Source organism: Diaporthe citri, assembly GCF_014595645.1.
Source record: "Diaporthe citri strain NFHF-8-4 chromosome Unknown scaffold_6, whole genome shotgun sequence".
NCBI lineage: Eukaryota > Fungi > Ascomycota > Sordariomycetes > Diaporthales > Diaporthaceae > Diaporthe > Diaporthe citri.
The window spans coordinates 444,397-471,665 of record NW_025064851.1 but is presented as its reverse complement, the minus strand read 5'-3'; the positions used below and the strand labels follow the sequence as shown (position 1 = coordinate 471,665).

General features: G+C 55.0%; 9 protein-coding genes across 9 annotated transcripts; 1 reads left to right on the top strand and 8 right to left on the bottom strand.

Moving 5' to 3' along the window:
- Positions 1-929: 929 nt before the first annotated feature.
- INS49_012159 (uncharacterized protein) lies at positions 930-2,594 on the bottom strand (the record flags this gene model as incomplete). The annotated part of the gene is made up of 3 exons (XM_043172864.1): positions 930-955; positions 1,085-2,298; positions 2,362-2,594. The coding sequence occupies 3 exons, from the start codon at positions 2,592-2,594 to the stop codon at positions 930-932; spliced, it is 1,473 nt and encodes a 490-aa protein (XP_043022161.1).
- A 738-nt stretch (positions 2,595-3,332) lies between these two features.
- INS49_012158 (uncharacterized protein) lies at positions 3,333-4,478 on the bottom strand (the record flags this gene model as incomplete). The annotated part of the gene is made up of 2 exons (XM_043172863.1): positions 3,333-4,156; positions 4,232-4,478. 2 exons carry the CDS (start codon positions 4,476-4,478, stop codon positions 3,333-3,335), a joined length of 1,071 nt encoding a protein of 356 aa, XP_043022160.1.
- Positions 4,479-5,932: 1,454 nt separating this feature from the next.
- On the bottom strand, positions 5,933-7,615 carry INS49_012157 (uncharacterized protein; the record flags this gene model as incomplete). Its single annotated transcript, XM_043172862.1, has 5 exons — positions 5,933-6,017; positions 6,075-6,103; positions 6,189-6,955; positions 7,016-7,358; positions 7,436-7,615. 5 exons carry the CDS (start codon positions 7,613-7,615, stop codon positions 5,933-5,935), a joined length of 1,404 nt encoding a protein of 467 aa, XP_043022159.1.
- A 1,562-nt stretch (positions 7,616-9,177) lies between these two features.
- INS49_012156 (uncharacterized protein) lies at positions 9,178-12,691 on the bottom strand (the record flags this gene model as incomplete). The annotated part of the gene is made up of 5 exons (XM_043172861.1): positions 9,178-9,461; positions 9,547-9,696; positions 9,955-10,956; positions 11,183-12,488; positions 12,572-12,691. 5 exons carry the CDS (start codon positions 12,689-12,691, stop codon positions 9,178-9,180), a joined length of 2,862 nt encoding a protein of 953 aa, XP_043022158.1.
- A 1,192-nt stretch (positions 12,692-13,883) lies between these two features.
- On the bottom strand, positions 13,884-14,137 carry INS49_012155 (uncharacterized protein; the record flags this gene model as incomplete). Its single annotated transcript, XM_043172860.1, has 2 exons — positions 13,884-13,960; positions 14,026-14,137. 2 exons carry the CDS (start codon positions 14,135-14,137, stop codon positions 13,884-13,886), a joined length of 189 nt encoding a protein of 62 aa, XP_043022157.1.
- An 893-nt stretch (positions 14,138-15,030) lies between these two features.
- On the bottom strand, positions 15,031-15,774 carry INS49_012154 (uncharacterized protein; the record flags this gene model as incomplete). Its single annotated transcript, XM_043172859.1, has 2 exons — positions 15,031-15,432; positions 15,508-15,774. 2 exons carry the CDS (start codon positions 15,772-15,774, stop codon positions 15,031-15,033), a joined length of 669 nt encoding a protein of 222 aa, XP_043022156.1.
- A 3,676-nt stretch (positions 15,775-19,450) lies between these two features.
- On the bottom strand, positions 19,451-21,215 carry INS49_012153 (uncharacterized protein; the record flags this gene model as incomplete). The annotated part of the gene is made up of 3 exons (XM_043172858.1): positions 19,451-19,756; positions 19,829-20,139; positions 20,213-21,215. 3 exons carry the CDS (start codon positions 21,213-21,215, stop codon positions 19,451-19,453), a joined length of 1,620 nt encoding a protein of 539 aa, XP_043022155.1.
- A 3,049-nt stretch (positions 21,216-24,264) lies between these two features.
- Positions 24,265-25,435, bottom strand: INS49_012152 (uncharacterized protein; the record flags this gene model as incomplete). Its single annotated transcript, XM_043172857.1, has 3 exons — positions 24,265-25,070; positions 25,123-25,249; positions 25,310-25,435. The coding sequence occupies 3 exons, from the start codon at positions 25,433-25,435 to the stop codon at positions 24,265-24,267; spliced, it is 1,059 nt and encodes a 352-aa protein (XP_043022154.1).
- Positions 25,436-25,861: 426 nt separating this feature from the next.
- On the top strand, positions 25,862-26,709 carry INS49_012151 (uncharacterized protein; the record flags this gene model as incomplete). The annotated part of the gene is made up of 4 exons (XM_043172856.1): positions 25,862-25,896; positions 25,994-26,002; positions 26,077-26,299; positions 26,398-26,709. 4 exons carry the CDS (start codon positions 25,862-25,864, stop codon positions 26,707-26,709), a joined length of 579 nt encoding a protein of 192 aa, XP_043022153.1.
- Positions 26,710-27,269: the final 560 nt, after the last annotated feature.

The window sequence follows — 27,269 nt, the reverse complement described above, 5'->3', positions numbered from 1 at the left end:
TAAAATAAGTAAATATTATTTAATAATATGGTTAAAAAGCTATATATTTATGTTAAAAGCATTAAAACTCTTAATATAAAATTATATAGCATCCTTAATAATAAGAATTATTAAGGTAATTATTATCTTAAATGTTAAATTATTATAATCTTTGCAATAAATAACTTAATAAGGGTTTTAATTCTAAGTATTTTTTATATATATTAAATTAAAAAGATTTAGCTATTAAAGGATTGGATTGCTATGCTAACTTAGTTTTAAAACTTTTTGCATTGAATTATTAATAAGCGCGTGTAAGGCCTATATATAAAGGGACTTATTAAGAAATATGCGCTACTATCTAAGCAATTTAAATAAAAAATAACTATTAAGAAGATTAAAAAGAATAATAAAAAGCAAAAAAAGGACTTAATGGATAATTAAATTGCTTATAATGCTTAGTTTTAAAAGGATAAGAAGTAGCTAAAGGAGAATAATTTAAAGCAATATTAAGTACGTTTTAGTAATGAAAGTAAGAATGGAGATAATAACGTTTATATTATAAAGGTATGTAATAAAAATGGATGCAAGCTAAAGGGTTTAACATTAGCTTTATAGGCATTAACTTCCCCTATAAAAAAGAAATTTAAGATTAAAGCCCTTACGTGGAAGTTAATAATTTCTATAAAAAAGCAACCCTAAAAGCTAAGTATTAAGAATAATGGATATAATATTTAAGGAATAGTATAATAATAAAGATTGCAAGTTTAAGAAATAATGCAATAGCAAGGGTTGCTAAGATTTGCTTTAGAATTTATAAGTTATAATTTTAGGCCTCTTTAATAATGCTTTCTTATAATAAAGGTTATATATATATAATATGTAATAAATTATAATTTTAGGCTAACTATAATAAGAATTGTATATACTCATTAGAAGAAGAGAAAACTTTAAGTATTGGTAAGTACGACCTTCGCTATTAAGAGGCTACTTTAGTTATTCCCTACGGGGCACGTAGCCTCTCAGAACTTAGATAGAATAACACCAATACACGATTGCTTCCCATACGATTATCGTACGTACGAGAGACCTACCAACAGCTTACCGTCCGGAAAGCCCCAGCGACTGGACGGGTCGACCCTGAGCAGCAGCACAAAGTACTCCTTCGCCCCGCCGGGCTGCCGCCCCCGTCCGTTGAGCCTATCCATACTAATAAGCGCAGTGGCGCTGAGCCGCCCGCGCCGCAGGCGGAGGGTGCCGTACCGCGTGTCCCACAGCTCCTCCGGCGCCGCGGACACGATGTCGTAGTCGCAGTCCTTGACGGCGGTGACGGAGACGCTCGATATGCTCTCCATGGTCTCGATGCTCTCGTGGGCGGGCGTTGTCTTCTTGAGCAGAAAGATGAGCTTCGTCTCCGCGCTCTGGGCCACGTTGTCGGACACGCATGCGAGGGCGGGCGTTGAGGACGAGCGGCAGTATACGCCTGGTTTGAGGGGGCATGGTTCTATGTATATGCCCATGAAGCCTCCTAGTGGGTCTGACGTATGGCACCGTAGTATTGCAATCGTCGTGTTGCCTTCGACCCTCACGATTGGCAGTCGGATTCTGATGCCTTTGTTGGTTACTGAGTGTGGCTCTTCTTCGTCACCGGAATATGTTTGCACGTTGTCGAGTCCTTGAAATTGTGATGGGTGTGATGCGAAGGCGCCGAGAACCACATTAGGTGATTCATTCCAGGGACCAGTCTTTGCGTGATTCCGCCTGCCCCAGGCGAAAATTGAGTGGTCGTCGAACTCCTTGATGATTTCTTCCTGCAGCCGGATGAAAGCGCTGTGACCCCCTTCGCCGTATAGTAGGGGCATATGGACACCGAACACTCCCAGTAGGCAGTAAGCGAGATCTTCCGGCCGGGTCGTCTCCCTTTTAGCAGCCCACGATAGCCTTTTTGCGATGTTTGCCTTCTGCCAGCTTCCAGTCTGCAAGTACATCGCGTCGATCCCTGAAGCAGCCGAGACCGCGTCCAACACCTCAAACCTGGGCCCTAGAGATACCCAATTCTTGTCGACAAAAAACAACCGTCCCGGCGCAAGCAGCTCCTGAAGCGTCCACCCTCTTGTGAACCATCTGCACTTGAGGAATGCGTCTTCGCTGGGGCGGAACTGGCTTGAACTCTCCCCACCCGGGTGCTCGTAATCCTCGAGGGTGGCGACGCAGAAGACGGCCTCTTGATACCACGCAAACATGGAGTTGATGGCCTCCGACAGCTCCGAGCTGCTCGACTTGTCGATGCAGCACGTGTCGACCCAGATGTGCGTCGGCCTGTACGCAGAGGGCCACATCGCAGGCGCATTTTTCCGGCCGACCCTGCGATCCTCTGCACACCTTGGAACGCGCCCGACCGGTTTTGGAACATCCCTGTCCCTCACAAACTGGCCGAATTTGACAATCTTTTGATAACCAGCCTTTGACTCTAGATCCTCTCGGCTCCTAGTCGTCATGTCCGCATACGTGACCTCGTCCGGACCCCAGGTGTGGGACAGGATGGCATAAGACGGGATCTTGCCATACCCGGTGAAACTCTCCAGCGCGAGAGTCTCCAGGTTGATGAGCCTCATGCCGGGCTGATGTGGAGAGCAATGAGTCAAACCAAGCACCGCCCAATTGGTATTGACCTTTCAGTCGTCGCCTCACTCATATACGGTCATTTGAGCGGCATAGCCAAGCTTGTGATGTCGTTTTATGGGGGGAGGTCGCCGGCAACTAAGCGCTGCGCTGGCGTAGGACGAGTAAAACCGTCGAGATGGAGCACAGCCACGGAATCTGGACGTTGCATCAGTAGTGGCATTGCACGTACCCCACACTGTGCAGCCCCCCAAAAAGGACAGTGGCGCAGAGGGCGCAGAGAAGGCACTAGTCACGGCATTTGGGACTTCCACGGCTTCCATCTACCTTCAAGTGGTCGGTTTCATCATTATCTCCCTGCGTGCTGCATGCTGCTGCACTGCACGCTGCATGCGGGCCAAAACAGGGACTCGTAGTGTAAAATCTACCGCCAAGCTGAACCGACCCTGATCTTTGTGTGCCCCCAACTTTCTCAAATTTAGGAGGAAAAGGCTCGATGACGACTCCGCATTGAAAGTTCTTAACCGCTCAGCCGTCGGAGCAAAGACCCCCTTCCTGTTGGCTCCTGGGCTATGGCGCCAACATTTAGTGCGCACGCACAGACGGGGTTCCCTCCGATCAAATTAACCACCGCAGTGTCCCTCATCCCTTGCTCGTTCCCAAGTGCTTCCCTGTATCCGAATCGCAAGAAGTGAAAATAACGATCAACCCAGTCAACCCGTGCCCCCAATTCATCCAGGCAGCTCGGCAATGGGGTGAGCAGCCAACTCGCTCGGCGGAGGCCTCGCGTGACCAGCGCCACCCTGACCACCACCGGCGGTGTTGTACGAGCTCCGCGCCGACGAGTTGTTATCAAGCTCGGAGCGGAGCGACCACGGCCTGGCGGCCTTGGAGTCGAGCTCCGAGAGGGCGGGCGTGTCAGGGCTCGACGCGGTGCTGGGGCTCGGGACTCCTCCGGCGGCGATGCCGAGGTTGACGGGGTCCGGCTCGCTGGCGGCGCCGCTCTTGGTCTCGCCGTGCATGAAGTCGTCCACGGCGCGCGCCTCCTCCTCCCTCTGCAGCTGCTGCTTGCGCTGGCGGCGGCGGAAGCACATGAAGGCCACGAGCAGGAGTGCAATGAGCAGGGCGCCGGCTACGCCTCCCGCGATGGCGCCGATCTGGGCGCTTGGGCTGAGGCTGCTCTCATTGCCCGGGTTGTCAGTCGGGGTGCTCTTGGTTGTTGTGTCTGCTGCTGTCGGGGCGGGAGAGGCGATCGATGGGGTAGAGGACGAGTCCGATGCGGTGGGGCTTGCCGTGGTTGTGGTTGTCTTTGGATTCGGGTTCACCGTTGGGTAGTATCCCACACTGAACTGGATGCTCCCAAGTACATTGGTCGGCAGCGATGCGGTGCCCTGGATGATCGAAGATTGGGAGAGCATCTTGTGCCGATCGTTCTCGTCCTTTGGACACCAGCATGGATCGGGCTTGGTGAGAGTGGCCGGTTTCTTCTTCTGGTCGCAGAGCACCCACTCATTGCTTGTGCCATTGCAGTAGGCCATGCCAAGCCAGGGCGTTTCTAAGAGGCGGGTGAACCATCGTCAGCGGTGCAAACGGTGAACGGCGCTTGTCAAGAATATCATCGTCCACTCACCGATGTCCTCGAACTTGTAGGGGCAGGTGGGGTGCTGGTAGGTAACATCAGAACAGCCTGCGACGTATGTGACTCCAAAAGCAATGTTGAAGCAGACATTGCTCTTGAGGCAATTGTCACCAGCTTGGCAACACGCGACATGGTCGTTGGCATCGTTGCCGCAGGGTAGCATCTCCTTGTCCGCCTCGCGGTATGGCCCAGAATAGCATGTGCCATTCGAGACGAAAAGATTGATTTCATCAGGCATTTTGTCTTCTTGGTCGATGGTGGTGGAGGGGTCTTGGGGACGTCAAAGGCCAATATTGTTGTGATCGCGACCGGTGTCGAAAGTGTGTACTTCAATCTGCCTGTTGGCAGGAGCCCTTTGCATACGAGCGGTATTTGTTGACAGACTGCCCAGGAAGTCAGAAGGCCTGCAGCTTGAGTTGCTTCGCAGAGCCCAAGATCACCTGGGTAGCTTGAGTGCTGGAGTGTGAAAAGAATCTCCAGGAACGGAGTCTGGTGTCCGACCACCAAGAGGCAGCCTCAAGCTCCCAACTCTGCAGCCTCTGATCTGCGCTTCGATAAGCAACCCAGTGAATGCTATCAATCATAAGCGATAAGGGCCGTCTTGATAGTCAGTTCCAGTCACAGTGGTGGCCAAAGGAAGCCTCCAAGCTTGGTGGGGGCTTAGGGTTGGAAAGTGGTAGGTCGTCGCCCTGGGATGCTCCCAAGCTGCGAGTTTGCTACTGGTTCCCCATGTGACCAGTTACACAACCTCGTCTGATGTACATCCAACACCCCATAGCTCATTCACCCTGCCAATTATCCTCCGCCATAGCCTCCTGGGGGATGTGGACCCGTGGTCTCACACAACGGGTAGGTGCATGTAGTGACATGTCATGACGGCCTTGGTCATGCTTCTTCCGAGGCTTCGCCTTGCCCGAGATCATCACAGACAAAGGAACCAGGAAATGAAGGGTCTCATCAGGAGCGTCAGCTTAGCCGCACCGACCTCAGCTCCAAGACCCTCCCATCTGTAACAAACAGCACCGATTTGTATTCAGACCAGCAGACATGCAGAGTCTCAGGTTGAGCACCACATGCACTTGTCAAACGGCTGACTTGTGGTTCATGCTGTGTCACCCATTTCTAGACATTAACCGGTACCGACTTCGGGCCATTTCGACCAACTGGCTGTTCTCAAGATGTGGCCGTGACAAGCGGACTCTGTCAGTAGCAAAGTTCAATGCTCGAATTACACTCTCCTGTATTCATATCGCCTTCCAGAACGATAGCTGATAAATAGCAAGCCGAGTGTGTGGATTCTGTAGTTAAGTAGGGCTCATAACATTGAGTGGTAACCTCAATGCTCTTTGAGACCACAGGGGCTAAATGCCTTAGGAAGGAAAGTAGACAGCCTGAAAGTGATCCTACTCTGATGATGTCGAGGGCCCTCCATCTGCACAGTGCCCAGACCGGAAGAGATGTCACAGGTTGAAATGTGAACGCTGTTGGGGTCTGATGTAGTGTTCTCGATTTAATAGAGCATAACTACAGAAACCTCAAGGGGGCTGAGTGGTGGGAGCACTCGAGACCGGTCATATATGAAAAGCTCTTGGAACCCGGTCAAAAAGAGTAACCACATAGCTGTGTTAGCCAGCCTCGCCTCCCCCCCCCTAACCAACACCAGTGCCGCTCCCGAGCCAGGTTCACCAGCTCTCAGTAAGCATAGAATATCTTGGCCCCACTATCATCGCACCGTATCTTCTTGTTCTCTCTCATAAGGTCCCATCTCACGTACCAACTTATAGCAATAGTAGCGAAGCACATCCCTGCGCTCGTAGCCATGGGCAGAACATACCGTGGTGCCGCGGAGTCTGGCCAGAGATACTGCTCGGTTCAGTCAGAGACTTCAATACTGACCTTGGAGATCAGGGCGAGGCATGCCCATTCAGACTGGAATAATGTAACGTACCGGTGTCCAGATCAGACTAACACTCGACAAGGTGTTGACGGCCGCCAGCGACGCGGCCCTCTTCTCACTCGTCTGTCCGCAAGTAATGCCAGTCCACGACAGGATCAGCGGGCTCACGGGGTACGTCGCGGCCACAAACACAAAGGCAGCGAAGTACCTCGCGCCCGTGTTTAAAGTCGCACATGCCAGGACAAACCCCAAGATGGATATCAGCTTGATGATGGTGATGTGCCACGTCCGCTCGTTAAACCTGCCAGACGACAAGCCCCCAAGGATGGACGAGATCCCCGCCAGGATATAAGGCGGACAGGTGAGAACGAGCGTGACGGTGCGCGAGAAGCCCAGCGTCTCGATGAGCGTGGGCAGGAAGATGCGGAAGCTGCTGGTGGCCGTCTGCAGGTGCTGCGCCGCCATGAACGCCCACACCCGCCTGTCGCGGAGGCACTCCCGCAGGCCCTTGAGCAGGTTGACATCCTCCTCCTTCCCCACCGTGTCCGCCGCGATCCGGCCGGCCGCCAGCGTCTTCTGCTCCGGCGTGAGCCACCACGTCGTCGCCGGCTTGTTGGGGAAGAAGAAGAGTCCGACCACGCTGAAGAAGAGGCTCCACGCGCCCATGATCAGGTACATCCACCTCCAGCCCGAGAGCCCGCGGGCGCTGCCCAGCTCGCTGTAGATGGGTGCCGCGATGAGGCCCTGGAAGGCGGTGGCGAGGATGTTGGCGCTGAAGAGGATGCTGATGCGGGTGGCTATCTCCTTTCGCTTGTAGACTATGACAGTTTCTGTCAGTGGTCATGTGAAGAGGGACTCTTGGTAAACCATGGACATACACATGCTAACCATGTACATCGCTCCTGGGTAGTACGGAGCTGATATGATGCCCAGGAAGAAACGCTGCAGGATGAGGCCGGTGTTGTTCACAACAAACACATTAAGCATAGTTGTGATGCTTGTGAGAGCCATGGCGCCGCAAATGTACCATGTTGGTCGTACCCGTGTAAGAAGCAGGTTCGAAGGGATCTGGCCTAGGATATAAGAGGCGTAATGGACAGAGACCGCAGTGCTGAACTGGGTGTCGTTGATTCCAAGGTCCTCTTCGAGGCTATCCAAGCGAGCCACCGAGATTGCCTGCCTATTGAAGATGTTCATAAAGCACAATATCCATAGAAAAGGCTAACAAGGTTCGTCAGTACCATAGAGATGGTCAGATGGCTGCGATGTGGAAGGCCTTTTGGAAACTGGACGCTTACCATCATGCACAGATCAAGCTTTCTCACCAGGGCGATCTCCGCGGGGTCTGTCTTCCTCGACGCCCCGGCATAGTCGACCGATACTTCACTTTGAGATTCGGCCTCCTCCAAAGATTGATGTGTTGGGGACTGCTTGTCTGGTGCAAATTCCGTCGATGTTGTCTTAATTTTATTGTCCATCGTGCGTTCGATGTAGTTAGTAGTTTAGTAACTAACGGTCCTGGTCCTAGATGTAACGGCAGCGGTCACTTGATATTGATCTTGAAGAGGGTTGTCGGGAGAAGTTGCGTCTGGTCTTTTATATATCAAATACTGCAGAGTACTAAACAATAAAACAAATAGCTTGGGCTCATCATTCGATGACAACGCAGACCTCTTCAGGCTGTGACGCTGGCAGTGCAAGGCAGTACAGTTGTAGTATGCTTTGCCATCTGGGAGCCAAGAACGCACTGCTCATTTTGCCTTTCTTGACCTTGAAGCACTTCAAGCGTTCTGCTAGAGAGCGACCGCGCGATGCCAATGAGCCCTCGAGTCAATTGGTGCGAGGGGCCGGGTCCAGCCTTTGGTCAAGGTATGTCATGGCCTTGGCGTAGGAGCGTCTTAACAGGTTTACAGCTGCCGCCCCCGAGACAACCGCGAATGCAACCTGGTCTGCCGCTTCCATGCCACAGGCTTGCAAGGGGTCAGCTAGTCTCTTCAGTCAAGCGGACAGGATATGCTGAACCTCATGCCCGTGGGTGCCCAAGAGGACGCCAAGATATCATCGCTGGAAGGCATAATTAGACAAGTGTGCTGGGCCGTGCCGTGCTTCTAGCTCGATCGGGACGGTCACCCGCGAACAACAAATCTTAAACCAACACCAAGAGCTGACACTCTTTCCAGTGCTGCTCCATATGACCTAAGATTGGTTTGATGACTTTCATTTGTTATAGATGGCTCGGGCATATTAATGCCAGGCCGTCCACGCCCAAGAAAAACGCACGGCTGTTCTCAGACGAACCGGCTGGGCTGAGCCCCCGAACGAAGGGTCTACGGCGCCTCGACTGGTGTGGCTAAGTAGCCAATGCCCATAAACCTGTGGCAAAGTCAGCTTGTCAAAAACACAGTCCCAGGAAAATCGACGTAAGCCTTATCAGACCACTCATTCATCGCCCCAATGACGTCGGCCAGGCCACCCAGATCTCTCGATATACACACTCAGCCTTCGTCCCAGAGCTGCCAGCCGGTCTACCGGGAGACCACACGCCCTGAATACAACGCCCCACGTGTCATTCAACAAGGTAGCATGGCGATGAAATAGCCTTAACCTTTAGAGTTGTGGTCTCGGGGTGACCAGAACCTTGATTTGCCTCGCCAAAATGGTTGGTCGGGGAACACCAGGCCAAGGGCGGGGGAAAGTAAAGTCAGAAACAACACCCTGGGCCGGCAACCCCCAAGCTTCTATAATGTGGCCTCTGCAGGCAGGTTGGCGGGGTGTATGAGGTATTGGGGGACATAGGGCACAAGTAGGGAGAGAACGCAGATTCCTAAAACCTCGCGTGCACAGCGTTGATATTCGTGGTAGGTGTCGTTATCATAACTTTCCATGCCCTAGAAACGTCATACGGTCAAGCAACCAGTCACCCCGTTCAATATCGAGTCAAAAGCATCAACGCCCGCTCAGGAAACCTGCCTTCGAGGGTATACCACTCCTCTATTGAGACCTTTTACAACTTACGCGCCTGGTTCCAATCACGGCGCACCTATCGCTTCGATGACGACGAAGCACCCCTCTCGCTCTCAAATTGCCTGAACAGCCTGAGCTGCAATTTCTGCACCATATCCACCACTTTTCGCGTCTGCGCCGCGTCGCCCACGAACCCGAACTCCCTCTGGACCTCCCTCTCTAGCTCGCGCTGGACTCTTGGCGGAAGGCTCTCGGTCAAATACCTTTCGTACTCAGAGGCACTGCAAAGCCAGGGGTCGGAGGTCTCTGATTGTTTGGAATTTTCGGGCACCCGTGTCTCGGTCGGTTCGTCTTCGTAAACTGAAGATCACATGTTAGTCGGACATTCACTGGTGCTACTGGAGATGGGAGCATAGTAGCCGGTATCGAGTAGGTAAAAACTTACAAGGCGAAGGCAAGGCACCAGTCTCCTCAGGGAATAGCACAAGGTACACCTCATTCCACCTCTGCTCCTCCGTAGTATTTGGCGGTACTCGTTTCTTGATCCTCAAGGCCTCCTCCTGGGATGGCATCATTGTTCCCTCCGGGAAAGCGTCTGTCCTGGTCTCACACGGAACAGATGCCCGCTGATGAGCCAGAAGCTCAGACGCACTCTTGCATTTCTTGAGGCACCTGCTGCAGGTATGCTTGCCGATGGTGTGGCACCGGTACAGATGCTCTTTCACTCGGTGTACTGTGGGCCAACCTGGCCCGCAGCATGTTCTCTTTTGCCGGAATTTGCCTGGGTTGCTTTTATCTGTGTTGTCTTGGATTAGCAGTGGTATGCACTCATTGATAGAGCTTGAGGACTTACAATATGGACAAGCAAATCTCTTCTCACCAGCTTTCGAGCTGCTCACCGCAGGAGACTCCTCGGCTGTCGAAGAGCCACTTTCCTGCGGGCTGGTGCTGGTCTTGGGCGACACTCGCCTTTCAAAGCTCTCCACGTCGTCATTCACCTTCCTCTTGCGCTTCTTCTCAAGAGACACGCTGGCCTGGCCGAGGCTCTCGTTGTTCCACATCACTGGTGCCGTGTAGTTCCACGTCCCCAGGACATCGGCACAGTTTAGGCTGTTGTATGTCGCGAGCCCGTTCGCCGGCAGGACCGGAGCCGTGTTCCACTGGAGAGGGTTGAGATCCATGGAGAAGTTCCAGGCTGTGTTTGGTGCTCCAGTAACATCCTCGGTGGTCGTGAAGTCCAGGGTGAAGTCATCTGGCGTGGTCGATGACAGGGTCGTGATACTGCTGTCAGTGCTCTCTACCTCCCATGGGGAGGTGGCAAGCGGGCTTGGCGCGCAGTATGAATCGTCCTGACGACACTTCTCGTTCAGGGAGTTCATGTGCTCGGCAACCTCGTCACCAGATGCACGGTTGACGATGGCGTCTTCAATAATGAACATTCGGTGCGTGATGAAGTTCAAGAAGTCTCGGATGAACGGAGACGCATTCCTGTGGCGAGAGAGATCGTTGATCCAGGCGAGGACTGATCCCTTCAGGATGGCTCCTACTCCTCCGGTCTGGCTGGGGTCGATGAACGTGTCGAAATATTCGTCCGACAACTTGCCAGCAGCGGTCCTTGTGGTACGGCGCTTCGCGAACTCCTTAAGACCGGCACGACCCAGAAGGAACCAGGTCACGAACTCGAGATAGGTACAACCCAGACCCCAGACATCCCAAGAACGGGAGACGGGCTTGAGCTTTGTATCGTACTCGGGAGGTCTGTAGGTGACCGTCATTTGGCGCAGGGGATCGGGGTGCTTAGAGGCATCGTAGAAGTCACCACCTCCGAAATCACCAATGACAAGGTCTCGATCATCTGCGACACTTGAGGGGCTTCCGCTCCTCGAGCTTCTATCTGAGGGTGTGCTACTGCCTTTGCCAGTAGTTGGCGGACCCACTTTACGGACGAAAGTTAGCACAAGGACTTCTCCAGCGGTGCAAACACATGATTGGACGTTCATGGACCTTGCAGGGTGGAAGTACGGGGAAGGCTCGTTAAGAAGGGCAAACAAACGATGAGCGGTGGGCCACGGGTCACTTACTAGCAAGTTCCTTGGCCTTCTGGCCCTTTGAGAAGATGAAAATGTTTTCAGGTTTGATATCACCGTGAATACCGATTTTGTTCATCAGTCTCTGTTGGCCGGCAGGATCGTCGGTGGTTTTCAGCCACGATTCGGCACCAGCGTGGATGGACTTCAAGGCGTCAGCGATGCTGGCACATTGGTTCGCCAGCCAACGCATCTCGTCTCTGCCAGGTTGCTGCGGATTGTCGGTGGACTGCCACAGTCGCCTAAGATCACTCTCGGCCCAAGGGAACACCAAATGGTAGCTGCCTCTGTACTTGTACGTTGCCAGCAGGGACAGGAGGTTGGGATGGTCTGCGTCGTGCAGGCGCTGCAGGTTGCGAACTTCTCGATGGAAGGCTTCCTCGTCCTTGGACTTGAGCCTCTTGATGGCGAAGTACGGATTATTAGGGATGGCCGTTTGGAGGTTCTTGAAGTTGTGATGCGCGTCGTGGATCTTGACCTTCCACACCTCAGAGTTACCACCCTTGTAGTGGTTCTGCTTCTTGTTCTCCCATGATTCAATGTAAGGAAGAATCATCTTCTCCTCGAGGTCGACGTATTCATCCTCTTGCTTGGCCATGTCGTAGAAGACTGGCGAGAAGAAGCGCCACTGCAGCTTCTCGAAGGCTTCGATGTCGGTCTTGGACCAGCAGCTTAAGCAGGGGTTCGTGAAATCCATCAGCGGAAGAGTCAGCTCTTCATGTGCTAGGAAGACGACGATACTGTCGACTTTATCCAGGAGGAGGAGAACCCCGAAGACACGGAGGAGCCGAAGATCTTGTCCGCTGGCCGTGATGCTTGTGGCCATCTTCTGCACATCCTGGGCTGGCAAATGAGGGAAATGGCCAATAAGCTCAGCGTGCACTGCTTGCTGTGACAGGATAGTCTTGAGGGCGTCCTCTGGGACGAAAAGACGCCCGCCATCTCCACGGACAAGGGCATTGTTGATCTTGTCCTTTAGGGGCTGATCTGGTCCGTCTTGCAGACCCATCGTTGTCCACGACAGATCCATATCTCCATTGTCCGTCACAACGGTGTCAAGATCCGTTGCCGTGGGCATGAGCGCTTGAGGAAAGCTCAAGTCCAACTGGGAAGGGTTGGCAAAGTCGATAGAGTCGACACCAGCAGTGGACGTCTGTGTCGCATGACTGATGGCTTGATCCCGGCTAAGGGATAGAGAGTTGTTGCAGGACTCGAAAGGTCCAAAAAAGAGGTTATCATCATTGAAGTTGAACGTGTCTAGAGTAGTGTCTTGTGTAGTGTAAAAATGGTTCGACAAAGACTATGAGCATAGTCAGCACAGCGCAGCCCATTGATACGGGAGCAACTGAGTCCCTCTATGGTCAATACAGGGCCTGGACCTACCGAATCATGCCAGAAGTTGTCTAACTCCGTCTCCGCCGACGAGGTCGACGACCATGTCGACTTGGACTCCATCGTGGTGGTCTCGGCTCCGGTGATCGGGGCCCCGTTGAGATCCGACATCTCAGGAGTAGGCATCGCACAGACAGACTGGCCACTGCGCGCCTTGCTCAATGCTGCTTGCTAATTGCCCTTCACAAACACAAGGCAAAGTTTGTAATCATCCGCTCGGGCACAATTGAGCATTGACAAGAATGAGCAAGAGCAGGAGATTGCAATAAACATCGAGCAGCCCCAGGCCAAAAGAAGGACGAGCATACACCTTTTCCTGTCAGTCAAGTAGGAGGAAGGACTCAGTCATACACGGAGCGCCCGCCCCACCACCACACCTACCCGGGCCAGTTAGAACCTTCCAGAGTGGGGCGCCCGCGCGAATGCGCACACACAAAACGGTTGGCTCGAGCAGCGGGAAAACGGACCACCGTTTTGCAGTCATCTAGGAAACGCTCGTCTACTACAGGAGTAGTGCAAGTTTATACTCTTACGTGCAGTACTGCCAAGTTCAAAGTGCTGGCAGTTCATTGTGGTGATGAACATCACGTCTCCCGCTCGTTTGAGATGAACGGAAGTCTGTGCAAGCCCTGGATACACGAGATATATCTTGAGCAAGAAAGTCTCGAGAGGACGTACAGAGGAAAGCGCAAACGCCGCCCTGAAGAGCCCCCCCCCCGCGACGGAAGCACAACGGAACGTTCCAGCCTCCCCTTCGGCCAACACCGTTCCCACGCCCTACTAGCGCTGACACGACGACCACCGTCCCAGTTCGTGCTCAATTGCGCAGAGACGAAAGCCACCCTAATAAACTACACACCTTTCAGCCGTGCACGAAGCGAAAGCGCGAGGCATCGCATGCAGTAAAAAGGGCAGACAGACAGGACCTTGGCAGCTCGGCAGTTGTTCTCGTGTTACCCCAGGATTTTCGTTCTGACACGGACATCATAGTCGTCTACTACACGTTGCCCGGTCTTGCACCACCGTCGCCATCCTTCATCACCGTCGGTTTCCCCACGACCGCACTAATAACAAGCCGAACGGTGGGCGCAGACACGATTTCCGCGGTTGCTGCTATGCTAGCGCAGCACCAGCAAAGTTTCAACGGTCGCCCACCCCGGAGCCGCTAGACCTCATATGTATAAGAAATGCTAGTAGTCAAAGATTTTCTCCATGCTATCTCTTTTTCTTTGTCCTCGTTACACCGTGATAGATAGTGGAGTCGCATGCATAGAAATCCAGAATTCATGATAGTGATGAGCGCTTACTCAGCAACCGGATCAGCCCACCCAGCAATCCGCCAATAGCCTGGGTGGATGAAGTTGACGATGATCTCCACGTCTATCCCAGCAATCTGTCAGCTCTCGACGGTCATTCACTGTCAAGTCTCAGCAAGGCGGCCTCACGATTTCCACCTTCGGTAAGGACGACGCAGGCAGCAGTGGCAAACGAAAAGAAGTTCTCATTCACGACAAAAACCGTCCCCGGGCCGGACAATGCCAACCACGGCGTCCTCATCTCCTCACAATCTGCAACAGCCCGATCTCCCATCTCCACACATTCCTTCTCCCTGGCCAGATAGGTAGGTAGGCACGGGGGCCTGCGCAACGTCCCTGACCTACTACCCCAGTCCACAATCTCACTTCCACGCGCAAATAAGAAAGAACAAGCACCCATCAATCAAACCCGAACCGCAACAAACCCGGGAATGACCGTCCTTTTTCTTTTCGCCACACAGGCTCGACAAGCTGCAGCCGAGTCCCCCGTGTCCTGCCGCTCCACGAGGAATGTCCGGCCCCTTCCTCTTTTCTCTTCCCATCAGCCAAGAAAATGGGGTTGTGGAAGGCCTCCTACACTCTTTTTTTCTTTTCTTCTCTTTTCCTTTCCTGCTTCATCCTTGGCGAGCTCAGAGGAGGATGGATGCAAACAAAGTGTGCCCTTCCTCCCTTTGCTCTCTCCCTGGGGGTATCAAAGTGGTGTGTATTCCAGAAATTCGTCCTTGGCCCATCGCCCGAAATTCTCGAGCTTTCGTCGTCGGGTATTACGTCCACGCTCAACATTGTCGTACTTCGCGTTTGGCAGCCCAGTCTTGGAACCCCGACCAGGTTGGAAGCAGTACCGACCCGAGTCAAAGGATGAGCGCACTCGGACTGTGAAGATGTTGTAAAGGAAAGTCGTTTCCTAGGAGAGACGTGAAAGTCATGCAAGTGCGTTGAAATTCGTTGCTTTTCGGTGTCATAGGGTGCAAGAGGGGTTCGTCGACTGAAGTAGGTGTAAAGACCGAAAACGCCATGTAAAAAGTGATTCGTTAAGGCACCAGAAGGTATAGCCAAAGACCCATACGAGCCGAAGCCGCGAAGAGAATCAAAAGAAATAGTCATGTATCCAATTCATGTTCTCGAAACACTCATTCAAGCTGCCGGGGCGATAGGTGCAGGGACAGGAGCCGGGATCCCGGCAGCGGCCAAATCAACCTCCGCAGTGTTAACCTCCACATTGGTCTGCTTGCTAGGGCAGTCCCTCGAGATGTGGCCGGCCTCGCCGCACTGGTAGCAAGTCTTGCCGGCAGTGCTGAGAGGGCCTCCGTTGGGAGCAGGGCAGTCCCGGGAGATGTGACCGAGCTTGCCACAAGCGTAACACTTCATGGCCTGTGCCTGACAGTCGCGAGCGAAGTGGTTGGGACCACCGCACTTGTAGCATGTGGCAGGGCGGGGACCTCCACCATACCCGCCACGGCCGTAACCACCGAAACCACCCCGGCCGACGGGGCCTCCACGGCCCATACCAACGCCCGCGGGGTTAGGGCAAGCACGCTGTGCGAGAGCGTTAGTGACAGGCATCTTGGAGGTGAGGAGGCTGTTGATGTAGGGGGAAGGCAATGTACTCACAGCCAAGTGGCCAGGCTGCCCACAGTTGTAGCACCGACCCGCACCGGCACCGCTCAACCGCAGGGTTGGGCAGTCGGCCTGAACGTGACCCAGTCCTTGACAGTGGTAGCACTGCTTGGCCTCAGTCGTCCGGGGGAGAGGGCACTGGTTCGACTCGTGTCCAGGCTGCTTGCAATTGTAGCAGAGGCGCTCAGCTGAAGAGCAAACCTCGGCGTAGTGGCCAACATTGCCACATTTGTAGCAGGCACGGCGAGAGAGCGACGACATCTTGACGGTTTGGGTCTGTTGAGAAATGCGTGGTCAGCGTCACATGGCATAAGACGCGTAGAGTGCGAAACTTCAATCCTTGATCATGGGCAGTGGTCGCGACAAAAAAGGAGCCCATCCCGAGTAGTGGAGGCGCACCCGCTGGTGCCGTGCAGCTCGCCTGAAACGATAGTTGCCATGTCCGCGAAAGCGTCAAGGAATGAATGAGGTCCTGCGAGGAGTCTCCTATCGGCGATATTCAAGCTGCATGGCTGACAACCGGATGGTGTGCACCAGATAGGGCCGGTGGCTGACGTTGTAGCTGCCCAGCTTGCCAGATGTTCGAGGACCCTGCAGCATGCATGCTGCCTGTGTAACGCGCTGGCGGGGAGCTGTATTCGCCCTGTTGTAGCAACATGCGCCTTCGCCTGTCGATCTTGCATGCATGGTATTTGTGACGTTGCCGGTACCACGAACGCTAACGGTCAACCACGAGCCGGGCAAAGGCGCCAGTTGGACATTTTTCGCAACGGATAGAACAGCGAGGACTTGTCGCAGTGTTCGTCGATCAAGTTTGGGCCCGAATCCGCTGGTTCGTTGTCGGGCGGTGACGGCGCAAGCCATCATGTGATGAAGCTAAGAGCCGTAGCGATGCGTCGACGCCAGCGCCCTGAGCATTGACTCCCGACGACATTTGTACCATATCGTTGATTCATCGGTCTGGATGGCAGACTGCCGTCGTCGAAGAAGATGCTGGTGACAATGCGCGGTTTTTGGTGACATCTTTTTGGCGGGGTCCCCGGCAGATCCGCTCTGGCGCAGGCGACACGACATTCGGCATCCGCGCCGGGAGCTCCAGTGAGTTCACCGGCGATATGGACGGGATTCGCCGTGTGTCGCCGGACGTCGCAGGATGTGTGCTCATAATCGACGGACGGGCAGAAGGGATTCGAGGTCGAGATGCATATATCCAGGCAGGCCAAACAAGCAGGGCAAACGGGCGCAAGGAGAATCTTCCGTGTACTCACAAGATGATAACGATGGGGGAGGGGAAAAAACTCTGTCGTTCCAAGCACCAACTAGGTATCGGCCTTCTTCGTCACGATGTTCAACCTTGATCCTGTCCAACGGCGACGACCACTTCCAGCTCTCCAACTCGCACCAAAAAACCGGAAAGCTTCCTCGGGACGGGTGTGAAGGATGATGGTATTTGAGGAGGGAGGGAGGGGGAGGAGGAGGGAGGCCTGGAGGGCAAGGGAAGGTGCGACATGATGGATACCTATACGCAGAACAACGGGGCCTGTGGGCAGGACCCGGGCACGACCTGAGCCAGCATGGTGGACCCGTGAGGCGAGCGGCTGCCCACTGACTGCGTCCGCCGTCCCCGGCTGCTTGCCCAGATGGGGGTAGACTTCTGCAGTTGTATTGACTTGGGTCTAGCGCATGAACAGGACTGGTTGGCTGGGTGCTGTGCCTTGCGCCTGCCTGCCATTCCAAGATTCCTTTGCCAGCCTTTTTTGCCTCTTGGTCCCCTGCCCCCCGTCCTTGCAGCTGTACTATATTAGAGCGGTATGGCCAGAGGGCAAGAGCGAAGGCAGCGTGCAGCGTGCAGCGTGCAGGTCCGCAGATGCAGCCGGGGGGGGGGGGAGGTTGCACCGACCGGCCTGCGGCTGAGAGAAGCTGACGTCGGCAAGTGCCCTTCACGGCATCGGAACCACCGCGCATGCAAGGGGCGCAAACATTTCCCCCCTTCAAATGTCCATCATTTATCTGAGAACGCTGGCCAACGCTGGTTCACGCCTAGCGCCGTAGTGGCGCTGACGGCAAGAGGTACAAGTACACTGGGTAATCGAGTTCAATCTCCACCAAAATCCCGAGGCCCGCCAGATAACACATTCATCTACATCCATATTGGACCTGAAGGCTGTGCCAGAAGTCGGGACGAGAACACGGCCCGGAATTATTGTTTACATTGAGAGCGTGTGCAAGGCGCTGACACCGGAATGAGGCTGGATTCCTACCAACCCAAGGGATGGACGATGCATGGATGGATTGCTGGCGGTTTGTTGTTGGCGGCTGGCAGAGCCCAAAGTCAAATGCGATGCAGCTCACGAATCAAGGCAACCAACCGCTCGAGCGCCAGTGTCTCCTGCGACTTGCTCAGTCTTGTTTCGTTGGGCATCTTTGCGCACGGCGCGTCGCACTTCTCCCCGATATGCACGACCATATTCGTCGGGATAACACCAGGCCAGGTTAGTCTAGATGTGCGTGTATGCCCGTGGCTATAAAGTCTATACCAGCACGGCAGATATCTAACCAGCAGCAACGCGGTCGATTAGTAGTTGGTAGTTCTGTGACCCGGACATCTACCACCCCAAGAGAAGCGCGTCTGGAGCGACACTCATCGCCACCGAAGCCCGCTGATCAATCCTCCCCGCCCGCCGAGGTCTGTATCCGTAGTTCGAAGTGCCGAAAGGAGGCCTTCAGCCGGGACTCGGAGAGCTCGCTCTCGGCAGGACTGGGGGCTTCAGGATCCAGGTCTAGATCTAGGTCAAGGTCAAGGAAAGCCACCAGACTCTAGCTTTCGCCCTGACTCGAGCTGCAGGACCGTCACTGCAGGTTCACCAGTGCGCGTCGACGCGCTCGAGGACAGGCCTCAGGAGCATCAATGCTCCCAAAGCAGGGCTCTATCCCGCATTTGCAAGGATCGCACCCGCCTGTCTATTTACTTCTTCGCCTCGTCCCAGCCGAATCAACGAGACCGAGGACAGAGAATCTCGAAGTATACACATCTGGCGGGGCTTCAAGGGTCTGGCTGTGTAAAATTCGCGAGTGCGCGCCTCATTGCAAAGCGTCGTTGGCCTCACACGGCCGCGTCACGTCGCGGCTGCCTCGTGGCCGCCGATGCGGATAGCCTCGCGCGAAGTCAGGCCCGGACCCAGTCCAAGGCTCCAACAGGTGGGCCGGGTACCTGGCCGAGTATTTGAAGAAGTGCATGGTGTCTTGCAGTACGAGGTTGTATCTTGTCTCTATTCATCGCGAAGCACAGCCTCGGTCTATGTGTAGCGAGTGCGTGGCTCGTCATATGTGAAGGGGACCTCTTGCGTATGCCTTTTCTTGGTCAACAGGCCTACTCGGTGTCTCGGTGTAGCGTCGGTGAGCCGATCTATTGGTGGAATGGGCCAGGCGAGACGATATCTTCACCGAGACAAAGCTGCAACCAGTGGCAGATTAACCATAATACAGCCGCAAAGCCACTCACTGGGTGTTTACTCAGGCACGAACATGTCATCTTTCCGAGACGCACTATTGGTGTGCCGTTGTCTTATATTAGCTCCCTTCCCATATGATTTGAGCGAGCTCCTTTGCAACCACACGACGCCTCCTCCTCCGTGTCTGGGTGGTTTCTCCACCTGCGCGCCCCCAGGCAATGAATGTGTATGATGCCAATGCCGCCATCTTCAGGAAACAAACAAATCTGGCCACCGCCAACCAACCATTTTCGCCCCAAACACCGATGCTAGAAATAAATGTAGGACAGAGACAGGAGCCGCCAAAACGGCAGACTCCCCAACGCAACAACGCTCTCCCAAAAAAGTCGAGCCGCGACGCAATTCACCAGCGTACTCTTACATACATACATGCAGCGGCAGCATGATACAGAAGACATATCCACCGGCCCATTTTTAGTCAACAATTAAAACCCGGGCGCGGCGGCCACCCTCCCCGCCTCGGAAGGGTGCACCGGCAGCGGGACCTCGGCCGTCGGCGCGATGGACCGCGGCTGCGCCTCGATCACGTACGCGACCCCGTCCTCGGACGCGTACGAGGGCGGGCGGCGCTGGCCGCGGGGCCGCGAGGACCCTTCGTCGCCGGACGTGCTCGCGTCGTCGCTGCTGTCGTCGTCGGCCGAGGAGCCGGCGCGCGCCATCTCGTGCTGCTCTTCGGGCACGGCGGGCACCTCGGTGTTGCGCTCCCAGTAGATGCGGTTGGGGTCGACGCGCTAGTTGTTGAGGTTCATTAGTCTAACGCTGCTTGAATATCCAGGGACACGGCGCGACCGCCTTGTACTTACCACACTCTCCCTCCACAGCCCGTAGGCAGGCGGATTTATCTTGGTCGTCTCGCTCTCGATGCCCGCGGCCTCCTCGTCGCGCGCGAGGACGACGCGGATCGGCTGCCGCGGGATCGCGTACCCGCCGGGGCCATACATCTGCCTCAGCGCGTTCCGGCGCTCCTCGTCCGAGGAGCGCTTGGGCCGCAGGATGAGCAGGCACAGGCGGATGAGGCCCTGGCAGAAGAAGATGGTGGCGAACAGGATGATGAGGATGAGCAGGACCGTGAACTCGCTGTTGTTGATGTTCTTGGTCAGGGACAGGGCCAGGTCTGTATGGCATGGTTAGCTTGATGGTAACGTGCTGGGTGCCTGTGTCCAGGCGTTGTGTTGGATAACACTCACAGACTGCGAGCAAGGACACCAAAAACGTCCCCGAAATAAAGCACTGCAAAATCTGCGACCGGACCTTCCGGCTCTTGATCCACGGGAAGCAGAAGAGGAAGTGTTTCGGCTGAGGTCTGTCGCTATCACCGTCACCGTCCTCGACATCCCGAATACGCCGCCTCCTTCTCCGACGCCTCTCACTGCCCCCAGAACTACCGCCTTCAGAGCTACCGGGTACCTCTAGGCGATCCCGGTGCCGGCGGTGCCGATGTCTTCGGCTGCGGTCACTTCCGCTTCCGTCTCTCGGGCGTCGTCTCCGTCGCCCGTCGCCCGCCAAGTCGGCGAGGCTCGACTCTGCTGGGTCTGGGGCGTGGAATCCGCCGCCGCCACGAGGTCGTCCAATTTCGCCAAACAGCTGGCCCGCCTCACCGCCAGTGGGCCGCGCGACAGGTGCGGGCTCGGTGACCGTGACGGTCGGCAGAGCTGGCCCGGTTGGCCTGCACACCTCATCCGGAGACGGCCGCAAGGCGGGGTGGATCTCGTGGGGAAGCGGCCTCGACGTTGGTGGGCCGTTGGATCCCTGCGTCCACGTCCTCTGAAGCATCGGAAGATGCAACCTCGTGCTCGGTAAATCCACTATGATGCTGTATCTGGAGGGCAGCGTCGAGTCTCTCGGGCGGGATTGCCTCTCCAGATCTTCGTCATCTTCCTCCTCGGGATAATGGCTGCTGCTCGGCCTCGGGACGGTATTCGACCGGGAGGCTCGAGCAGTGCGTGTGCCTGGCCATTCCGTGCCGTTGGCACTCGTTGCTTGCGTGCTGCTCGAGAACCTAAACCTCGAGGGCACGCTTGGTCGTCGGATGCCTAGTCGTGAGAAACCACCCTCCTGCCGCTCCGTCATCTCGGGCTCGAGCGAGTCAGACGGGTCTCCTCGAGGAGAGAGGGGCTGGTTCTCGATATCGTCGGGCGAGGACCGGCCGCTGGCCGGGTCGTTCCGGCGCAGGATGACTCGGCTGAACATCTTGTCGGTTTGTTTGCTGTGATCAGTCTAATTTGTTCGATATTGACGGGTCGACTAGATCCAGGTCGTGGGGTTATTGTGACTTGGTTCCATTCATGACTTTCTCAATTCTTCTTCGATCGAACGAAAACGTGGAGAAGTTTTGGTTCGAGGACCGTGTTATTGTCCTGTAAATGTTGTTTTGGCCGTGATACTAAAGACAAGGCCAGATCGAACGCCGCGTCTCGAGCTGACAGTTGCGACCGTTACACCTTTCAATTTCTCAGATCCGAACTTAGTAAGTAGTTCCTCGACGCTCAGCCACACGGGCTCAATAATGTCAGCTCCGGAGGTTATTCAGAGACCAATGTCTCAGAAAAATGTATTGTCGGTTCGTCGTGGCCTCGGCGCCACTTGCCAGCCTGCGAGGGGGTCCGTCCGTCGGGCCGGAATATGTATATCGATTGATATCGACGTTGTGGAGGGAGCCAGCCGTTGTTTTGGGACGCAATACAGTAGAGAATATCAAATATGGGGCCCAGATCTGTAAATTCGAGTAAAATGAAGGGTGGTGGTGATCGGCTGCGACGATCCTTTCTGAATCGTCTATGTTTCCTCGACGGTGTTTTGTCCAAGTCGACCACGAGTGGGAAAAAATGAAACTGGGCAATAGAAACTGAAGGTCAACCCGTGGCTCGCAGAGCCAGTCGCGAGTAAAATTATTGTCGTCGTAGGATTTGGACTCGACGGGAAAATAAATTTGGTACGTCGAGGGCGAAGAAGGCAGCCCTGTGAGCAGTCGAACCAACAAGAATTACAAAGATGTCTCGGGGAAGGATCGACGACGAATTGCAATGCTTCAACGCAGTGTGCAGACGCCAATATGCAGTCCTCACATGAGAGTGATAGCTGGCATGGCTGGTCCGCCAGTCAGTGGGAAAATTGTGGACGTGGTGTCCTGTGGATGTCGAGGAAGACGGTGGTGAGGGAGAAATGGTTCGTGGACAGGAGCCCGTCTGGCGCCGCACCAGGCAAGGCAGGAGGAGCATGCAGTGCCCTGCAGGTTTGCGGGTGCCTGTCTGTACCTGTGGTACCTGTGTGGGTGTGCCTGGTGTGGGTCAAATGGATGGATCCCGCAAGATGCGTTCACACCTGCTGCAGGTCCCCCAGGAATTCATCTCCCAAGATTGGATTCGACCGGGCCTTGCCAAGGTCCAGGGGGTCAGAGAATGGCAGACAAACAAGAGAGACCGAACCTGCGAAGCCGAAGCCGAGGGAGGGTGTCCGTGTGGTGCAGGGGCCCTCTCGCTGCCTCTGCTTCATCCACCCACAATACGCGCACAATACACCCACACGCATCGCTCGCTTTGGGTGCAAAGTGGTGCAGACGCTTCCCCAATCCGTTAAGCGAGTCCGGATTGACAAACACATCATCAAACGAGTCTCATCATCATGACCATGACCATGCCACCATGTCGCTTTTGTTTATATTTAACAATTTCTCCCCAATGAAGCAAATTCCCACCCTCACGTTTCTCGTATCCAGCTCCCCCAAAGTCTCGGGTCTGGGGCTGGCCTGTGGTGTGGCCGGCTGCACAGGCGTCGCTCAGCTCAAGGTGCCGTGGCTTTCTCAGGTCCGTCCCATGTGTGCGTGTGTGTGTGTCTGTGTGTGTGGTGTGCAAGCTTATTTCACCTTGAATCCACTCTCTGGACCCAATCTTCCTTCCGACCATCATGCAACATGACCAGCGCAATTTCCTCTGCCACCTGTCTGTCCCTTGCATGCATGCATGTAACCTCATACGCGCCCTTCCCCCTGGAGCTGAATCCTAACCCCAGATCTCGAACCAAGAAAACATGATGTGAGCAGTGCACAACACGGACGCTCGCCTTCCAAGAGAGTCTCCATAGGGGCCGAGCAGCAAAAGCTCAAGATTGGCCAGGCGCCACACCATCCGTTACAGCTTTCCAGGTTGGGGGCACATAAGCTGGAGCTGTTTTACATGAATCAGGGGGCCCCCCCAAATCGTGCGGATGCAGGGGGGGGATCCGAAATCTTGGGGTGCTGTTTCACCTTGCCCTCCGTGGCGGTCCCTGGCCAATCGACCGGCCCTCGCTATCGCCAAGCACTTGTCTTGGTGTGACTTCTGCTGGGGAGTGGGTGGTGGAGGAGCAAAAAATTACCTCGTGGAGCAACATTTTGAGTTATGGGCTGGGAGAACATCCAGTCCAACCCGTTGGGCCTGCTGTTTCTCACCTTCAGTTGAGTTTATCTGCAGGTGCCGGCGGCAGCCCCAACGTCCACTCTCCTAACTTGGCGCGTTGTGGAGCGTCATCTGCATGAACCAGTATGACTAGACAAGAGACAAGGCTGAAGGCATGATCGCTAACATTATTTTGGCTTTCACTATGGCGCAATCCGACCAAGGCGAGGCTAGGGCTTACTCCTTCGCGATTGATTGCCGCCTGCAATTGTGACTATCAAGTTTCACAAGGCGTAAGGCGTAACGAGCTCCGATCGACTCCACGAATGTGGGATCAGATGGATGGTGAGATCGCGGGGCATCCTGATACAAAGGGCGATGCACGTGGTTGTACGCCAACAGGCATCAAACATTCTCCTTTCCCGTCCGAAGTCAGACCCCTACAAGGCGGGCGACACAGCCACAATGGCCTCTGTGTGTGCCTGGGTTTCGCGAGACCGCCCGTCGGTCCCAACCTCACCGCGCATTGCGTTTGTGCCACTCGCCCAGCGTCCTCCGAATTCCGTCACGACCTTGAGCCGCATGCTGCGGTGTCCGGCTCGGCGAGGCAGACTCTCCCGGGGGCCCGAAAAGGGCCAAGACTCGCGTGTCATCAGCACTTCAGAATTCCCCGATATGCTGGACTCACTCCATGGCCCACACACACTGGCCTGCCAAGACGTCTCAATACAAATTGAGACGAACGCCCGCGATTTCTTTTGGTCTGCGAAGGCCGCATCATCGGACAACCTGGTCTGTGCTCTCGAGTCGCGATGCTGCTGCCACTCATATTGATAAAACACAAGTTACCTCCGAACGTCACATCCTCACCTCAGCTCGCCAAGAAGCATTGTCCGATCCGCCGAGGCCGATAAGATGATGGGGTCTTTCCCGGGCGCGAACTCGGCAACATTGACAGTGCCTTTGTGGCCCGGTAGCTTGTAGAGCAGCTTGCCGTTGTCGCTCGACCATATAACGACCGTACCGTCGCCAGCGCCAACAGCTATCTTCTTTCCGTCTTTATCCCAGCTGGCCTGCACTAGGTTCTTCTCAATGCCCACCTGGGCGCCGTCGAACGTGCGGATGTGTCTCTCTGTCGGTGCAAACGGCCGAATATCCCAGGTCCGTGCCGTCGAGTCCATTGAGTATGACAACAGACTTTGCGAGTCAGGTGAGACCCTGAGCGTGGTGATGGTGTCCTGGTGTCCCAGCATGGAGTACACCACGCCCTTCTTCCGTATATCCCACACCTTGATGTCGTTGTCGATACCGCCTGAGTAGATCTCGTTTCCGGCCTCGGAGATCGCGACCGCGGTGATTGGGAACTGTGTCTCGATATAATCTGCCGCGTTTTTTGTCCTTGGATCCCAGATGCCTATTGTGCCGTCGTCGCTGCCACTTATCAATGTCTCCTCGCCGCGCTTGCTGATATCCAGTGTGTTGATGACCTCCTCGTGACCAACGTAGCGCCGTATCCTTTGCCCAGAGGTCAGATCCCAACTGGCGAGGTGCATATCCGCCGAGGCGGAGAAGAGGATCTCCGAGTCACGGGACCATTGGAGGTCGAGGACGGCGCCGCGGTGGCCGGTCAGCAAGCCGTAGTTCTCGCAATCGCCGTAGGTTCGCCAGAGCACTGGTAGCAGTTAGCAGCTGTCGCAATAAGAGCGACGGCAGGGTAGGCTCACTGATGCTGCGATCCATGCCCCCAGAGGCGATGAGGTTCCCGCTGGGGTCGAACTTTGCGGAGAAGATCTCCCCCGGGTGCCCAGACAGCTCCATCACTGGCGCCTGAAGGCCACTCGTCCGTGGTGTCTGCTGGCATGTCAGCTTTCTGCAAGACGCGTCGCGTAAATTGTGCACCTGCGAACATACCGACTGCACCAGGGCACTGCTCCCAGAGGCATTGGCTCTTGCGAGAGCCCTCTCGCCCAGGTTCTGGCGCTTGACCACCAGCTGGCCCGAGGGGTCATCGGACGCTGGTCTCTTCTCGGCAGACATCGTGTCTCGGTGGGTCGGCCTTCACGGACAATGCCAGAGAGCGGCGTTGAGGCTTCGGGGGTGACACGGGGTCCGTAGTTGTAGGTAATGGCTGTTCGACTGGCTTGTTTACATTTGCGCTGCTGTACTAGGCTCGCGGTTTGATAGCTGAGATTTTGGACGAGAGGGCGGCAGGCTGGTCTGTGCTGCGGCCTCTGCCTGCCGGAACTGGACCTCCCTGTAACCACCGTCACCGACCCTCCACCAGAACGTCGCATTGATAGTCAATACACAACCCTCGAGCGGTACACATCTCTTCGCCCCATCTCCTCTAAAGATCTTCCACACTGGGCGTCCTTTGGTGCTGATTTGGATGGTTCCATGATTTGGCGTTGATCGCGGCAAAGCTCGGTACGAGCTGCTGACACCCTCGTTGTCACCTTCGCCATGTCTGCAAGCAAAGCTGCCCGGGTGGGCGAAGAGTACGTGCGATGCTAACCGTCCCCCGTGGTCTATCCCCCCCCAAGCTTGGCCGCCCTGCTATTCAGCCTTGGAACTTGATCGGCTAACACGTCACAGAATATGGAAGTAAGCACTGCATCCGAGACCGACAACAGGTCGACTTCCTACATATGCGCCGACGAGACTGACTGAGCCACAAGGACACGAATCGACAAGGTCAACTCCGAGCTTGTCGTGCTCACCTACGGCACCATCGTTGCACAGCTATGCAAGGACTTTGACAGTGACTACGTGGAGGTCAACAAGCAGCTGGACAAGATGGGCTACAACATCGGGCTGCGGCTGATCGAGGACTACCTGGCCAAGTCGAACACGATGAAGCGCTGCGCAAACTTCCGGGAGACGGCCGAAATGATCTCCAAGGTACGCACTACCCCGGTGACGCCCCGTCAGGCTTATTATGGAAGCTATGTGTCGGAAACGACGGCTGGACAACGGGTTAACAGCGAGGTTGCATCTAGGTCGGCTTCAAGATCTTCCTCAACATCACACCCACCATAACGAACTGGACGAGCGACAGCAAGCAGTTCTCGCTGGTCTTCGAGGAGAACCCTCTCGCCGACTTTGTCGAGCTCCCCGACGACGGCCGCGCGCAGGATGAGCTCTGGTACTCCAACATCTTCTGCGGCGTGCTGAGGGGTGCGCTGGAGATGGTGCAGATGCAGGTAGAGGCGCACTTCATCAGCGATGTGTTGAGGGGAAACGATACCACCGAGATGCGGATAAGCCTGATCCGATATATTGATGATGAGCTCCCGCCTGAGGATGACTGATCTGGCACTCAAGCTGGTGGAAGTGGGCATATGATGCATTTGCTATTTTACAAACGTGCTCGGGAATTTACTTATTTCCTGCGGGCATTTCCCAAACAGTTTGAGCCAGTCGGCTTTGACGCCTGGGACTTTCATGTTGCGTGGTACCCTTCGCTCACCATGCCCACTTTCTACGAGGGTGGGCTGAAAAGGTTGGTCACAATCGAGAGTATTATGACCGAAATATCAATAGACGGGGTGTGTGGGAGCCTCAAGGTGCTTTCGAGAATTCTAGAGCGTTCAAGATGACATGCTTCTTCGAGGCGGTGAAATACCGCTATTCGTGACTATGCCTCGACATGGTGTGTATTCTGACAGGCGCCACCGTTGGGTCACTGCATGAGGCCATCTACAGGCGCCTTCCACAGGCACGCGGAATAATGTCCCTGTCACGCCAAGAAACAGTATAAAACACCCGGAAACAAGTTTAAAGTGCTGACCCGAGACCTGTCACCGGCATCAATCTACATGGGAGGCAGGCGAGACATCCGAGGATCTGGTCACGTTGCACGGCCGTGGGA